Here is an 18,515-nt window from a genome sequence, read left to right on the forward strand (position 1 = left end):
TATGGGTGGCGGTATCACACATGCTGGGGTCACACATGACAGAGGCAATGAACTTGTAGGTTTCTGTTCTCTCCTTCCAGGACTTGAGGAACTTGACCAAAAACATCTCACAATCAAATAAGCACTGCACAAAAATGGAGGATGCTGCATGCCGGCTGCTAGGGTTGTGTTCAACTAACTTTGATATATCCAGTTGGTGCCACCCATAGTGGGATAAAACCTCCTACACTAATTAATAATCAAAATAACCCCCACAGGGGGGTTTAGATGCCAACAGGCCAATCTAATATAGACAAATCCTCAGGTAAGATTTTTTACCCCAGATATTTCTAGATTATGCCACACTGACGGTTAAATCTAACCACAGCAGTTAGTGTGGTTGTAAGCGATGCTTCCACTACTCAGTGATTAACTGTTGAATACCAGTACCTACAGCGCTTTTGATATCCTGGCTCCAACAAAGTTTTCTTTTCTATAACTACTGCACAGTTCAGTTTTCAGGTTTTTTCCTTGCAGCATAGAGGTAGTCTGCTGGCCAGCTTTCAGCATATTATCCTGTGGCCCTTGCTTTGGGTTCTGTAAGAGTATAATTCATTTTTTACTGTCCAATCATGGCCTTGACCTAACTTGTGCCAGCTCTCACCTGCATATAGACATCAACCTACACTTCATCCTTTCTGTCTAATTGAAAGAAAAAAAAACTTTTCATCAAATGTAAGCTGAGCACAACTATTATCATTTTGTAATTTATAAGGTATAAAATATACCTAACACCCAGTCAAACATTTTATCAGTTAAACAGAACATTTAGTTATCTATTCCAACTTAAGAAAGGCTTAAAATCTATGTTATGTCCTAGCTAGCTTGAATACTATCTGATAACTTTCCAATTAAATGTCTTCTCAAAGTTAAACAGCCTGGATAGGTTATGAGACTACAACTAGTTTCAACCCCGTCAGAAATCTGAGAATGACCAATATTATCTGAAACTTTAGGAAGCCTAACACAGCTTCCTGAACTGAGACAGGCTGAAGAGACAATTGTCTACTTGCACAGCCTCCTGTTAGTAACATGTGAGAGAAGTCTTCAGTCTTCTGGCCTAGGATCATCTGACTGACTTTTGTAGCACAGAATTATGAAGGGCTGATCATTCTGGCTGGGCAGAGATTATCAGTCGACTATTCTGCAGTGTGTCCTTTTCTGGACAGCATTTAGTCTGTAGAAGAAATAGGCAATTTCTGCCCATGATTGGATAATAAAAAAAATAAGGTGGGAAAAGCTTTTGTAAGGCGGAAGAGAAGGAAAAGGAAGAGGAGAATCAAGATGGAGACAGAGAATGACCCAGATATGGATGGTCTTGAATTGCCAATGTAGTTGGTATGCATTTCTGAAGGCAAAGCTATCTAGGTGGGTGGTTTATATCCTTATCAATTGGTTATGAGTTCATTGTGAGAATGTATTGTGGACTGAGAATTTAACATATAAATCTGATTGATAAATTAAAAAAAAAAACCAGTATAATTCATGTAGACTCTGTGATTACCAAGCAAGCAATTGAGAAAGGATGGGGAATTTGGGGTCGCTATTTTTAATGCAATATTTCATCTCTATAAGACTTTCTTGAAGTCTTTTCTGCTGTCATGTGCAAATTTTCTCTCCCTTCCTCTTTTTTACTCTTTAAAATGTTGTTCTGAGGCTATAAGTATTGTGCAAGGTTCACCTCACCTCTTCTGGGGCGTGGGCTCCCTGGACTACTGCCCTATACATTCATTACAAGTTCCTGAGACCCACACACTGCTGACATTCCAAGTTGTCTCAACTGCTTTACAAATTATTTCAACTCAGACAAGAAAAACATTCCAATTTGGTTTTGGTTTAAAATAATTTCAATAGAATAAAATAAGCAGAAAATAAGTCATTAACAAAAGATAGTAAAGTGAGAAATGTGTATTAAAATATTGCATAACATAACCATGTTTATTGAGAATGTGTTCCAATATCACATGGCAAATTTCAACATTGCAAAACTTCCAATTGTTTCTGTACCAACCCAGTAGATGAAAAAATCAGAAACATGGATAAAAAAGTTACTACCATGAAGAAAAGTTAACCAAAGAAATTTAGATTTTTGAAGAAAAGAAATAAATGTAAATACTAGAAATTAAAAACTCATGGATGAAAAATTTTAAAAGTACACTGGAAAACATGACCAAAGACTCTAACAAACAGAAATAAGATATTAGGAATAAACAACATAGTCAAGGTAATAAAATTAAAAATAAGGAAAAATAAATGGGCACCAATCATTATATAGGATAGTCTAGATACCATCAAGAAAGGTTCCATGGAATAGAAAATTGAGATTAAAAAGTAAAGACACAAGAAATATATCCATGAAATTGTAGCATAAATTCCCCAAATATAAAAAAATAAAAATTACTCAAATGCCAGCAGCATTTAGAATTATCCCCAAAAATTATGATCACAGAAGATCCTTACAACACATTTAGTCAAGAAGTCAGAAACATAAAACAAACAATATCAAAATATATAAGAAGAAAGGGCCAGTGCCATAGCTCAGTAGACTACAGGTACCTGCTGTCGAATCAAGAGACCTGAGTTGGAGCCCAAGACCCCTGTGGTAGAAGAAAACGTACTTCTTTAAGTTACCCTCTGACCTCACATGCATGCAGCACAGCCCTTATATTCACACGAGATTGGGGGGGGGGATGAGTGAATGAATGAATGAATAAATAAATGTAATAAAATGTTTTTAACTGACATTTTAAAAAAGATGTAAGAAAACAAATCAATATGTCAAGATTAGCAACAGCTCTCATCTTCAGAGATAAAAGCCAGAAGACCATGTGATAAAACATTTCAAGTCCTGAAGTAAGACTCTGCTAAGCAAGATGGTATATTCAACAAAACTTCTTTCTTTTTACTCACTATTTCTTAATGAAGTAACAGCATTTCAAGAAGACTGCACACTAAGGCATTTGTAGAAACCAATCCAACACTGCAGAAGATTCCTGAAGGAATACGACAAGGAGGAGGACAGCCTTGACCATGCAGGAACAAACAAACTCATGAAAGGAGGGTGAATGGAAGCCATGAAGTAAACCTTGTTTAACAGAGAAAATCAGCAAACACTGACAGGGGAGAAAGCAAAAGATAAACAGCATCTAACCAACAGGAAAACAATGGACTAAAGTGTAAGTGTTAGTGAGCGCCTCTCAGCAATACCCTTACATGGCCTGCAATCACACATAGAGAGATGCAAGATTGGCTGATTGAATTAAAACACAGACTCAGCTATCTGTTGTCATAAAAACTACAGCTCACTGGTAAAGTTACCCATAGGCTTAGAGGCAAAAGATATACTAAGAGAATGGGACAGATGGTACAGCTATTCTGGTATTTTACACACACACACACACCCCCCCACACACCCACCCCCCCACACCCACACCCACACCCCCCCGGGGGGGGGGGGACGAACTCTAACAAACATCAATCAGTCCACTATAGGGACTAGAGAGGCCATTATATGGGCTCTTCGGGAAGCTCAGAAGTTAAGAGCTACTCGGGGCACAGTTTAGTTTCCTAGGATGTACATACATGCTTACAGCCAGCTGTAACTCCAGTTGCAGGGGACCGGACAGGCTCTTTTGGCCTCCTCGAACACCAAGGTTACAAATGGTGCAAAGACATACACGCAGACACAATACCCACACACATAAAATAAATCAATCTTTTTTAAAGGTCAGTATATTTTAACAAAACATTTCATCAACAAGAGATGACAGCTGTAAATAGGTTAATATTGAATATTAGGACCAGCAATTTCAAAACCAAACAAAGTCAAATAAGCCCTCATACAATGACAGAGCAACAATACTAGGAGGTTTCACTGTCCTAGAATAAAATTAACAGCAGCAAAACAAAAAGAATAGACATAACAGATATCTCCAGAATATTCCATCTAACACAGTAGTTCTCAACAGGGGTCACCTAAGATCATCAAAAACACAGATACTTTCATTACAATTCTTTTTTTTTTAATGATTTACTTATTTTATATATATGAGCACACTGTAGCTGTCTTCAGACACATCAGAAGAGGGCATCAGATCTCATTACAGATGGTTGTGAGCCATCATGTGTTGCTGGGATTTGAACTCAGGATCTCTGGGAAAGCAGTCAGTGCTTGTAGCCACTGAGCCATCTCTCCAGCCCTTCATTACAATTCTTAACAGTAGCAAAACTAGAATTATGAAGTGGCAATGAAAATAATTTTATGGTTGGAGGTCACCACAACATGAAGAACTATATTATATTAAAGGGTTGCAACATTAGGAAGGTTGATAACCAATGATCTAATAAATGGAATTCTTCACAATATCCAATTGAATCTCCTCTGAAATAGAACACATTGTAGGTCACCAAACAAGTCTTAGCAAACATAAAGGAATCGAAACAAACTCTTACATCTTTTCACATCATAGTAGAGTAAAACTAGAAATCAATAGTACATGAAAAACAGAACACAAGTACTGAAAGATTAAAATATACACACTTAAATGACCTCAGTATCTAACAAAACCACTGAGGAAATGAAAAATTCTTAGAAACAATGAAAAGGAAAACTTACCTCAACTTTTAGGATACAGGGAAGACAGTTCTAAGAAGAAATTCTGTCTAATGATGGCCTTACCAAAAAAAAATCAAGTTTTCAAATAAACAAGCTAATGACATACAGTGTTAGAAAGACAAGAACAAGCCAAACTAAAAGGCAGCAAGTGAGGAGGGGCCTGGGGTGCACTTCAGTCCCGGTGCTCAGGGGCACAGACAGGCACATCTACCTGAGGGTAACCCTAGGCCACACCCGGTGGACAGAGAACTGAATACTGCATGTTGCCCTCTGATCTCCACAAGCATTCCATAGCGTGCACATGCCCACACACCCTACACAAACGAATACCTGAAAATGAAGACATCCTAAGAAAACACGCTGAACATCCAAACCCCATCTAAACAAACACACAAGGTAGCAACAAGTCTAAAGACTGACTTACCTAGCACCAAGTAACACAGAAAACCTATACTACAGGCTCAGGTGGTGATAAACATTCTTAGAGGTGATTTCTGATTTTTAATGTATTACCCATCATTAAAGGCAATGATCTCAAAGGGAAGCTAATCACTTAAAGGGAAGAATTTCCCATTTTATAGAGCATAATATGTAATGAACATCTCTTTACGAAAGTGAGAGAAGTCCACACTTCTACTTACTCTCTTCTTGAAAGTCACAGAGCAACAGATCAAGCAAAGCAACATTCAAGAGAATGGCAATGATACTCCTCCTTGCACACAAAATGCACAGGCGTGTACAAACGGAACAATGTGAAGAAAATATGTTGTTTTGGGGGCACTCATTTTCTTTGATCTTAACCTACCTCTCACCCAAAAAAACACAGTGATTTAGAATGATGCAGTTAAGCGCTTGCATAATAACTTCAAGATGGAGGGGAAAAGGGGAAAACATTACCCACAATATACTTCAAAAGAATAGAATATATTTATATGAAGCACACAAAGCAAGTCCCAACATTTCCTTTCTGAAACATGTGGCCAATTTAATGTCCCTGTGTGGTGGCTAAAGAACCAAAATTAAAAGTCGGAGCATCTCTTTTGAGTGGTTTTGAACACACGACATGGTATGAAAGCACAAAAGCAGAACTTATTTCTCTAAATATGTTTGTTAGAGACTGGAGACTAAAACACACTCAAGACAATGGGCACGGGCTGCACTACCCTGCCTAAGTGCTCACTGACCTACGAGCCAACAAAAATTAACTGAAGGCTTAAATTACATCATGCACGTGGTGAGAGGAAGCAAGGGTAACTATGCACACTCGACTGCAGAATCTGTTACTACAGAAAAGGAGATGGAAACCATTTAGGCAATATGCTGTGAAGAATGAAGAGAGAAAAGTCTGAAACATCAAAAATGTTGAGATCAAACAATGCTCCCAACTTCTCTTAATAGGCTAAGAATAACAGTTCCCCCCATCATATCCAGGGCTAACTGTCTGAAATTGATGTTTATGAAATCTAGACTACGGTCTAGATGCATGGTGTCTGTTTTCTAAATATAAATGTCTTCTCGGTCACGAATAACTTAGTGTCCCTGTGGCACGAACCAAGTACAGAGTAGACCAACAAGCTAACGGCGTCGTCCCAATAGTACTGTTTCTGCATCCACCTACAATAAAAACCCGTGCTGACTAGGTACCTTCTGCTTTCTGTCTCAGAACAAAAGTATGAAGTATTTACATACAATAAGAGATAGAAGAAAAGCTAAGTAAGCCCACCCTGAGAGAGCAGGGACAAATGTTTACTACCATTTTCATATTAAAATATAAGTTAAGGGGCTGGAGAGATGGCTCAGCGGTTAAGAGCACCCGACTGCTCTTCCAGAGGTCCTGAGTTCAAATCCCAGCAACCACATGGTGGCTCACAACCATCTGTAAAGAGATCCGATGCCCTCTTCTGGTGTGTCTGAAGACAGCTACAGTGTACTTATATATAATAAATAAATATAAAAAATAAAAATAAAAAATAAATAAATAAATAAATAAATAAAATATAAGTTAAATAGTTATCTTTCTCCTTTTTACCACATAAGTCACATAAAAAAGGCAATGATGAAAAAAATGATGAAATACAATCACTAAGAGATAATTCCTAAAAACCTATGTCTTTTTAAAATATTACACCTTAAAATCTACGAAACCTACAGCTAGAAACTAAGTTCACAAAACTGAGTTAATTCACAGAAATTAGGTGCAAAGGCATCAACTCTTCCTCACTGTCTCTCTCACTTCCATGAAAAACTTCTCAAAAGCCACACTGACTCTTCTTCCCACCCCACCCTGCCCCAACCAACCCATGCCATGCCCATCTCCAATCCACTGCATCACAAATATGGCTGATCTAGACAAACAGTCTCCATGTACCAAACCCAGCAGCCATTCCTCAACAGTACATGACCCAGCAAAGACTTTAAAACATATGCTCCTCCAATAGTCCTCTCCCTCTCCCTCCATCCCTCCCCTCCCCTTTCCAGTGTCTCCTTTTTCTTCAGGTGGTTCCTGGTTCTCCCAGTTTCTACATCTTTTTTTTAATTGGATATTTTGTTATTTACATTTCAAATGTTATCTCCTTTCCCGATTTCCTGTCCATAAAGGCCCTATCATATTCACCCTCCCCCTTCTTCTATGAGGGTGTTCCCCCACCCAACCACCCACCACTTCCCGCCTCCCCACGCTGACATTCCCCTAAACTAGGGGTCCAGCCTTGGCAGAACCAAGGGCCTCTCGTCCCATTGGTGCCAACAAGGCCATCCTCTGCTACATAGGCAGCTGGAACCATGGGTCTGTCCATGTATACTCTTCGGGTGGTTTAATCCCTGGGAGCTCTGGTTGGCTGGTATTGTTGTTCTTCCTATGGAGTTGCAAACCCTTCAGCTTCTTCAATTCTTTCTCGAACTCCTCCAACATTCTCAGTTCAATGGTTGGCTGCTAGCATTCACCTCTGTATTTGTGCCTGAGCCTCTCAGGAGACAGCTACATCAGGCTCCTGTCAGCTTGCACTTCTTGGCATCAACACTATTGTCTGGGTTTGGTGGCTGTATGTATATGGGCTGGATGCCCAGGTGGGGAGTCTCTGGATGGTCTTTCCTTCAGTCTCTGCTCCACACTTTGTCTTCATATCTCCTCCTATGAATATTTTTGTTCCCCCTTTTAAGAAGGAGTGAAGCATTCCCATTTTGGTTGTCCTTCTTCTTGAGCTTCATGTGGTCTGTGGATTGTATCTTCAGTAATTCGAGCTTTTGGGCTAATATCCACTTATCAATGAGTGCATACCGTGTGTGTTTGTGATTGGGTTACCTCACTCAGGATGATATTTTCTAGTTCCATCCATTTGCCTATGAGTTTCATGAAGTCATTGTTTATAATAGCTCAGTAGTATTCCATTGTGCAGATGTACCACATTTTCTGTATCCATTCCTCTGCTGAAGGGCATCTGGGTTCATTCCTGCTTCTGGCTATTATAAATAAGGCTGCTATGAACATAGTGGAGAATGTGTCTTTGTTATAGGTTGGAGCATCTTTTAGGTATATTCCCAGGAAGGGTATAACTGGGTCCTCAGGTAGTCTTATGTCCAATTTTCTGAGGAACCTCCAGACTGACTCCCAGAGTGATTATATCAGTCTGCAATCCAACCAACAATGGGGGAGTGTTCCTCTTTCTCCACATCCTCGCCAGCATCTGTTGTCACCTGAGTTTTTTATCTTAGCCATTCTGACTGGTGTGAGGTGGAATCTCAGGGTTGTTTTGATGTGCATTTCCCTGATGACTAAGGATGTTGAACATTTCTTTAGGTGCTTCTCAGCCATTCAATATTCCTCAGCTGAGAATTCTTTGTTTAGCACTGACATCTTGAATTGCCTTGAGATTCATGTGCAAATCTCTCACACAGTCTCACTATCCAGGGTGTGTGTCAATATGGGTGTATATTCCTTATTATGTCAATAATTTCATCATAGATATCACTTTCTTGCTCTGTCTATAAAACTACTGTCCGTGAACATGTAGTTGCTCATATAACCAACTTCACAATTAATACTTCTACCTATCACAGCAACCTTTCCAATGTAATGAAAGGTTGGTACACATTTTCAGGAGATGAAAATACACTAGGAAATACAAAGAAGTGTGGGTTTAAATGCATGTGTGTTGCAGTGTCCTTTGGTGTTGCAGGCTTGGTTGCTAGCCTCAGGCAATACTGGAAAGGTTGTAGAACTATTAAGAAATGGGAGAAAACAGTGGACTAGGTCCCTGCAGAGTACACTTGGGGACATGGAAAGCCTAGCCCACTCTCTCTGCTCACTGAGAGATGGGCAGATTTCCTTTAGCATGGCCATGGCTTTGGTGTACCTGCCTTGTCAGAGGCATGACAGCATCAGGCCAGTGGACACATAAAACCTCTAACCCAAAAGAAAGCAACTTTCTCATAAGAAAAACTGTCTCGGTACTTTACTGGTGATGTAAAATTCATAAACACCTTAACGATTTCATCCTTTTTCTCATGGTGCTGGGAATTGAACCCAGGGCCTTGTGTGTACTAGGCAAAGGCTCCAGCACTGAGATACATGCCTAGCCTGATCTTTTGAATGTAGATCCTCAGACAGTGTTCCACACTGTTTTTCTTAATAGACAGAATGAAATGACCTATGATTTTGACTTTCACAATATATAAAAGAGAACAAGAAAATAAAAATATTAACAAAACATTCTATATAAAGTATAAATAGATTTCTATGGTTTTCATCAATCTTACTAGCTTACTTTTCCATAGTTATAATGCACCAACATTTCTTTACGAGCCAATTCTGTTTTTCTTTTATTTACTTTTCCAATAGAGCACTAAATATTCAGATAAACCTTAGTCTTCAAATAAACAACTGTCTTTTTAAACTCATTATTCCTAGGATTAACATGAAACAACAGATTGTGTCATTTTAATAATAAAAAGCAATGAACCCAAGGAGGATGCTGATACATTCAACTGCAAGCAGCATGGGAGCAGGGCACACTGATAGGCTGCTCTTGACATAAAGCAAAGACTCCTTTGCATACACACTCCATGCAGAAGGACCCAGCCCATATCTGGCCCTTCAGCTGATTCTACACCACCCTCCCCAACCCACTTTGCTTCAAGCACACTAACTTTCTTCTTCTTACCCCAATATGACAACTCTCCACAATGGGCTCTGAACACACAGTTCATTCTGGGTGTTCTAGTCTTCTGCTGACTATTTATAAAGCTCACTTTGTCACATAAGTAGGTCTCTGCTGTGCATCCTAATGGACGCAACCTCTCTTCATACTCTTATTTCTAGAATACTTTATCATATCATGTTGTTCTTTTCTTTTTTCTTAACAAACACAACAAACATACTGAAACATAATAATAACCTTAGTTATAGGTATATATTTTCCAGACTCTGTCTCACTAGAGCATTTTGTTCACCACTGTATTCTTATAACTAGCACACAATCACTTTTGAATGAAAACAAACAAAACTGAATAGGTAAGGCAGTGATACTTCAATGCATAAAATTCTAAACTAATAGCCACACAAGGAACTCTGTAAGAATTTCAAAGCAGCTCTATGACTCACAGCAAACACCCAGGAACAACTATCTCGACAGGAGAATATAAAAGCAAATTATAATCTATGCACACCAGGAAATATTATTTACAGGGGTTTTTTTTGTTGTTGTTTGTTTGTTTTCTTTCATTTTGTTTTAAGGAACCAGTGATAGGACATCTAGAAATCTTTGAAAAAAGTCAACAGAAAAAAACCACATTCCATATGACAGCAACATAAGGCATCGATGGCAGTAAAAACCTGGAAGAACGGTTACCATCTAGGTGAGGGGTTAACTGAAGGACAACACGACCAGCAGTGCTGTGTCTTGACCTGACTGGGGCTGCAAGAATACACAGTTATGGAAACTGATGAAACTGTCTTCTGTATGTACTGTGTTTCTGAGACAGGCCACACTCTATAGCCTGTGAGCTATCTGATCAAACTCGTGAATGCAAGACTTAATCACAAGCAAACCAGATAACAGTTTTAAAGGGCGAAAAGACCTAAACTTGTTTACCAAGGCATCATAAAGAATGCAGAAACACACCCAAACATACACAATTCACATGCACACGTGCAGACACACATACACACAACGGAACACACTATACAAGCGCTCATCGAGATCTACATATTAACTTGCTTATTTGTTTCCTAAAACCCATACTATAAGCTATACAGGCAGAATTGGACCAACCTGTTTGATTAATTATCCTATGAGGAAACGTACTGAAAAATACCTGTTATTATGAAAGATGGTTTATTTGGTACTTTGTGGCATTCACATGAAACTTTGATAGAAAGCATAAACCAGCTCATGAGGCAATAAAGAAAGACAACATAATACAGATAAGGAACATACAGAATATGACCTGACATCAATCAAGAGCTGCGTGCTAATAAAAGTCATAGGATGCGAACACTGCAGCTTTCAACTTCACTCTCCTGTCAAGAGCAAGTACAAAAGGACCAAAGCAATGCAATACAATGTGGCATTTTGTGCCTACTACCCAAAGGAAATACAGAGTGGGCAAACACTGAGAAGCTGAATCTCTTAATTTATTCAATTTTAAGTTTAATTTTAAAACATTTTCAGCCACTGCCAAATATGATTCTAATAACTAAATATGTAAATTCACATTTTCAAAAGTCAATTTTATTACATGTGCTCATTTATTTAAGTGTATCTGTGCGTTTAAATACGCAAACACCACAGCATGCAACTTTGAGACGTCTGTTCTGTCCTTACATCATATTGGCCCTGGGGATCAAACAACAGCAGCGCCTCTACCACTGAGCCATCCCATCAACTCTCAACAGTTACGAAACTTTAAAATAGCTCACTATCAATCTGTCTACTGATTATATTTCAAAAGGTATTTTCAATTCAGTAACTTAAAATATATTATTAAAATTAATTTTGTTTACATTTTAAAATTAAATTCACTGTTTCTTTACATGATCAAATCTTCAAGAAAGAGGCTAGGGAAACAGTTAAGAGCAATTCCTGCTCTTCTAGAGGACCAGAGTTCAATTCCCAGTACCCACATAGCAGCTCACTACCGTCTGTAACTACAAATTCTGACACCCTCACACTGACACACATCAGTATGCCTACATATGAAGGCAAAGCACATTTAAAAAGAAAAAAAATTTTTTCCCAAGACAGGCTTTCCTCCCATCTGTAGACCAGTCTGACCTGAATTCAGATATCTACCGGTCTCTGCCTCCCAGAGTACTGGGAGTAAAGGCATACACTACAACATCCAACTCATGTTTTACTTTTTAAATTCCAACGTGTATATGTGTATTATGCATATACATGTGCACATGCTCAAGAGAATATCACAACACATGTGTGAAAGTCTGAGGAAAATTTGTAGGAGTCGGTTCTCTCCTATCATATGGATTCTGGGAAAACTGGGGTCATCAGTTGAACCTTTTGCAGTAAGTACAATAAGTACATTTACTTAATGAGCCCCAGCAGCTCGGCCCTGCTTTAATATACATATATGGAACATCCTATTCAATGGACTGTCAACCATATCACTGTCATGCACCAGCCAACGCTTCAGATGCCTCCTAACCTTTGCACTTGATTGTCTTCTTCTCTTTAGCTGGATGAAGTCTGTTTCCACCCTTTCTGCCAGCTCTAGTTTCCTCTTGTTCCTTTTAAATGCAGCCAAGCTGAATCCTACAGAAGAGAACAACAATAGGATTATTAAAACAGGAAGGCAGGCGAGCTACCCTAAGCAGTGCCTCTCCCAAAAAAGAAATCCACTTAAGATTGTTCACCTGTTGGTTTTAAAAAGGCTTCCCAATGTACACTGACAAAATAGAAAAACAAAATAAAATAGCACGAGTTTATAAACTTAGGGAACGGATCAAACCACAGAACAACTGAGTTCTGCAGGCAGTCAGGGCCCAGGGACACTTAGTGATCCATGACCATTCGGCGACAGTTCTCTAAGTCTCAGTGTACAGACATGGGAGATGACACTCGGGAGCACCGCACTACAAGTACACTAGAGATGAGTGACAAGAAAAGAGGGGATCACAGAGGTCGATCTACATCAGGGAAGGTAAAGCAAGCTGCCACATACTAAGAAATAAGACTGTAAGCCTTAACTTTGTCTCCAGATATAAAGGGGAAAGTTTGCGAAGGATATGTTAACCAAGAAGGCCACTGATGCATGGGTAGAGAAGTGTTCATGCTCTCTGTATAATCTGAAGGAGAAAAAAGTGATCCCAGTGTCCCTGGTAGTTAATCCTCACTGACAACTGAACTGGATTTAGAAACACCAGAGAGACACACCTCTGCCTAGTTCTATGAGGGTACTACCAGGGAGGTTTACTGAGAAGGGAAGACTGGCCCTGGATGTTGGTAGCACCACCCCATGGTCTGGGGTCCTGGACTGAATAAAATGAATAAAACCAGCTCAGCAGCTGTCTGTGTGTCTCTCTGCTTCCTGACCGTGGACCAGTGGACACTGTCCCTCAAACTGTAGCCAGCACACACTCTTCTTCTTCGGTGTTTGGTCACAGACTATCCAGACAGGAAGGACATGGGAAAAACAAAAATCACTGAAGATGTGAGCCTGATATGGTGACTCGCACCCATCATCACAGCACTATACAACCTGAGAAAAAGAACTGTTATGGGTTCGAGGCCAGCCTGGGCTACAGAATGAAATTTCGTAAACAAAAACAACAACAACAAAAATCCATCAACACCAGGACATTCTCCAACCTAGACTATAAGTTAGGCACCAAAATGGGTCTCAAGATTTTAAAAACTAAAATCCTAACACAAATCTTCAATAAAATGCCAGAACAAAACTTAGAAATTAATAAGAAAAATAGAAAATAAACAAATACATTAAAATTAAACAATATTCTCAGGAACAGCCAATGGGTCCTGAAGAAATGAAAAGAAAATCATAAAGTCTCTCGAGTTGACGGAAACACTACATACCAAAGCCTGTTTATTTATCAAATGCAGTACAATAAACGCAGCAGGCTGTAGTTAATTTCTGTGTCAAAGAGCCTCATCTTAGGGACCTAGGTAAACAATCAAACCCAAGGAAATCTTGAATATCAGAGCAGAAATAAGTGAAATAGAGACTAGAAATAAACTACTAATAATCAAATTGATAGCTGATTTTTGAAAGGTAATAATCAACAAACCTTTTGCTAGATAAAAGAAAAAATAAAATTTGATGTGAAAGGAGAAATATTACAAGTGGTATCACAAAAACACAATGCACCAGAAAGATTGTCATGATAGTCATACGCCTGCAGACTGGAAAATCTACACGACGGAGCTACACCCTGGGCACATACGAGAGGGACAGCCTGGACCAGGACAGGGAAAAGATGAGCCGCAAACACTGATGAAACAGACAGAGGCAGTAGGTCAGTGTCCTGTATGGTTTGAAGGCGGATGCAGATCAGTGGTAAAGCATTTGCCCAGCATGCCTGAGGCCTGGCATTTGTCCCTGTGATGCTTTAAATAGGAATGCTCCCCACAGAGTGACTCCTGTGTTTGAATGCTTGGTCCATAGGGAATGACAGGATTAGGAACTGTGGCCTTGCTGGAGTAGGTGTGGCCTTGTTAGGGGAAGTGTGTCAGAGGCTGACTTTGAGGCCTCAGAAGATAAGGTCAGTTCACTTCCTGCTACCTGCTGCTCTGGGTGTAGAACTCTAAACTCCTTGTCCAGCACCATGCCCGCCTGTACTCTGCTTCCATGACAGTAATGGACTAAATCTCTAAACTATAAGCTAGTCCCAAGTAAATGTTACCTTTCATAAGACTCGACGAGGTCATGCTGTCTCTTTACAGCAGCAGAGACCCTAAGGCAGCCCATTAGCTCACAGGGCATGGAAGAATCTCTCACCAAAGAAACGTCTATGACTTGAGGATAACTGCTCATTTCTACAAAATATTTCAAGAAAAATAAATTGTAATTCTCAAACTATTCCAAAAAGGAAGAAACTCTATCAAATTCATTCTACTAGGTCATCATAGCCCTGATATAAAAATCAAAAACACAACAACTACCACCAAAACATCCCTGATGAACAGATGCCAAAATTATCAAAACAGTAACATGCCAATTCCCACGGCATCAAAACATCAAGTAAGATTTGGCCCAATGATGCAAGAACAAACCAAACATATCAATACAGGTATGATATCACATTAAGAGAATAAAGAACAAAAATATGTGCTCTCAATTCACACAGAAGACAGCACTCAGTAAGACTCAGCAGCCCTTCATAATAAAAGCACTGAGAGGATTCGGCAAATAACTCAGATGGAATGATGACAAGGGCGTGGGTAACATGAAATGAGGGGGCTGGAAGCACCTTCTCTGAGAGCTGGAACAGGACATATAGCTCATGATACCTATCTTATTGGCATGCCATAGGAGACTTTGGTAGAAAGAATAAACAAGAGAAGAAAATTAAAAAGTATCAGATTCCAAAGAAGGAAGTCTGATCACCTAGAGTGTAGAAGGCAAACTTTATACAGAGAAGCCTTAAGATTCCACCCAACCATTAGAACACATGAGACCGAGAGCATTGGTAGGACACAACATGAACAGCAGCAGGACCAGCAAGTTGTGTCAGCAGGCAAAAGGCTTTTGTGTGTGTGTGTGTGTGTGTGTGTGTGTGTGTGTGTGTGTGTGTGTGTGTGTGTGTGTGTGACCAAGCCTGATGATTTGAGTTCCAACCCCAGGCCCTACCTACAAGGTGAAGGGATAGAGCCTATGATATCCACACACGTCAGATGTGTGCATACATACATGCACTAAATAAAATGTAAGAAATGAAGAAAAAACTTAAAACAAGTAACAGCAGCAAGTATGCTGTGCACAAATAACTTGCTCTTTTTAAAAAAGTTACGTGAGGCCTGGACTAGAACCCAGATGGCCCACAAGTGCTCATCGAGAGACATCTCTCCACCACCATTCATCGAGTATCTGCCCTTTATGATTTCATTATAATTTACTATGACATTACATTATCTCCATGACCTGGGATGTTCAGTGTCTTTGAAAGGGCCCAGCAGCTAGTTGGGTCATATTTGATGAGTTCATGGCCATCAGTGACTGTGCAAGGGTTTCATGATGCCCAGCTTAACAGTGACCACATATTGTATGAGAAGAATTCAGAAAGCCATATGGAAAATATTAAAATTTATAAATGGAAGGAGACTTTTAGGTAATAAAAGCCTTTCTTTTCTATGATAGTCTCAGGAACTCATCAAATATGTTTCATCAATTAAGTCTTCTTCTAAAAAGATAATAGAAAAGCGTATTCTTAAACCTTTCTCTCTCACACACACAAACACACACTCATATATGTTATGTGTTAACGAATGTCTTAGGGATTTTATAGCTATACAGAATTCATAAGTAAAGTTATAAAGAATAACTATTTCTGTAAAGTAAAAAAATAAACATAAGAAAGTGAATTATATTTTACTGTCATTATAAAAATAGGAATATCTAGGAACAAGTTTAAGGAAAAGAGCAATCTCTACAGTGACAATTACAAAACACTGAAAAGAAATTTAAAGACACATATACAAAAATGAAAACCACAATCCAATACTTTCAAGTCAAGTACTAGCTACATCACCTAAAGCAAACCCACAGATTTTTATGTCAGGGAATCGACATAAAAATACCAAAAACGTTCTTCATATAAATAAGAGAAAGCAATCAAAACTTAAACTGGAACCACGGAAGATCATGAGGAGTCATAGCAATCTTCAGCAAAAGCAAAGCTGTAGCCTCATACAATCTAACTTGAAAAACACATTACAAAACCACAGTAAACAGACTAGGATGCAGTGACCAAAATTCACATGCACACACGTACACACACACGCACACACACATCAAAGAAGCAGATTACAGAGCCCATAAACTGTTCAGTATAATTACCGCCAGGTGATTTCCAAAAAAGTACCATGAATATCTATTTTAAGTTTCTACTGCTGGGGAGAAAGCACAAAAAATAAAAAAAATTAAAGAATGATTCTCTCTCTCTCTCTCTCTCTCTCTCTCTCTCTCTCTCTCTCTCTCTCTCCTCTCTCTCTCTGCATGTGTGTGTATGTGTGTGTGTCTGTCTGTCTCTCTGTCTGTGTGTGTGCATGTGTGTGTCTCTGTCTGTGTGTGTGTCTCTCTCCCTCCCCCTCCTCCCCCCCATCTGTGTGTGTGTGTGTGTGTGTGTGTGTGTGTGTGTGTGTGTGTCTGATGATTATATCAAACTTCAAACTTAGAGGCTTCTACCAGGGAAGGAAACCGTCAACAGCATAGACAAGATATAGAATGTTAGAGGTTAATATCTAGAGTATACAGCAAATTCAAAAATTCAACAACAAAAAATACAAATTACCAGGTTTTTTAAATGGACAAAAGATATGGACCAAGTGACTTACATAGGCATTTCTCAAAGAAAATATACAAAAAGCCCACAAGTATATAAACAGTGCAAGTATCACTAACCATCAGGAAAAGCAAATCAGAACTACCATGAGATGTCACCTCATCCAAGTAGAACGCTGTGGTCAAAAGACAGAAATGTCAATAGGAAGACAAAAGAGGACTCCAATGCCTATCAGTGAGAATGACAAAACTTCTACATACTAAACAACGTGCCCTTTTGTCTTTTGTTTCTCAGTTTTAACTCCTATCTTTCTTTACATTTAAATCTAAAAAGCTTGTTGCTGAGCCCTTAGGGTCAGGAGGCATGGTGCCCCAAGCCTATACTCTGAACAACTGGGCAGTAGAAGAAGGAATTTATCTGGGGGCTTGCCTACAGTTTCAGTGTGTGAGAGCATGGCAGCGACATAGCACTGAGGCAGTAGCTTAGGACACATATCTGATCAGTAAGGTGCAGGCAGAGAAAGAGCAAGACTGAGCTTGGCATGGAATTTTGAAACCTCAAAATTCACTCCCAATCACAGACCTCCTCTAACAATGCCGTACTTCCTGATCCTTCCTATGGAATCCACCAACTGGAAACCAGACATTCAAATATATGCACCTAAGAGGGCCATTCTCATTCCAACCACAGAGCTCCGTAGTAAGTTTCAGGTCATCGCGGGTCACAGAATGAATGAAATCCTGCTTGGAAATAAACACCAAGGTGCTGAAGACCTACCTCAGCGATTAACCACCTCTGCTGCTCTTCCTGAGGACCCAGGTTCCATCGCCAGCAACCAAGTGGTAGCTTACAACCCCCAGGACAGTTCTAGTTGATCTGATGCCCTCTTCTGGCCCCACACAAACATGGTGTGCAGACAGAGATGCAGGCAAATACCCACACAGAAGCTTATTTTTATAAAAATAAGCTAATCTTCAAAAGTAAAAAAACAGGGAGCCAGGCAATGGTGGAGCACACCTTTACTCCCAGCACTCAGGAGGCAGAGGCAGGTGGATCTCTGAGTTCAAGGCCAGTTGTGTCTACAGAGTGAGTTCCAGAGCAGCCAAGTCTACCGAGAAACCCTGTCTCAAAAAACAAAATAAAACAAACAAAAACAAGGAAAAAACAAAACAAAAAATTCTTCCTCAGGTCAAGAGCTAAGGGAGAGCTACCCTTCCTTCTTCCTAATGTCTTCCAGAGACATTATTATTACACGGTTCTATTATTCACAATTACTTTAAGTAGCTTAATGATACTTTGAGAATCATTTTAAAACCTGGCGTGGTGACTCACACTTGTAATCCTAGCACTTCAGAGGACTTCCATAAGTTCAAAGCTTTATAGTAAGTA

The 18,515-nt window shown here is 39.4% G+C and overlaps 1 protein-coding gene across 3 annotated transcripts in view; it reads right to left on the reverse strand.

Moving 5' to 3' along the window:
- Window positions 1–18,515, reverse strand: part of Tasp1 (taspase 1) — a 227,889-nt gene that overhangs the window by 135,543 nt on the left and 73,831 nt on the right. For 2 of the 3 annotated variants that reach the window (XM_032904306.1, XM_032904304.1), the window contains exon 8: window positions 12,314–12,420. In XM_032904306.1, the coding sequence (XP_032760197.1) occupies window positions 12,314–12,420 (107 nt within the window). Of the gene's footprint in view, window positions 1–12,313; window positions 12,421–18,515 lie in introns of those variants that run through there. The other variant, XM_032904305.1, reaches the window with a different exon arrangement.

Source organism: Rattus rattus, chromosome 5 (assembly GCF_011064425.1).
Source record: "Rattus rattus isolate New Zealand chromosome 5, Rrattus_CSIRO_v1, whole genome shotgun sequence".
Taxonomy (NCBI): Eukaryota; Metazoa; Chordata; class Mammalia; order Rodentia; family Muridae; genus Rattus; species Rattus rattus.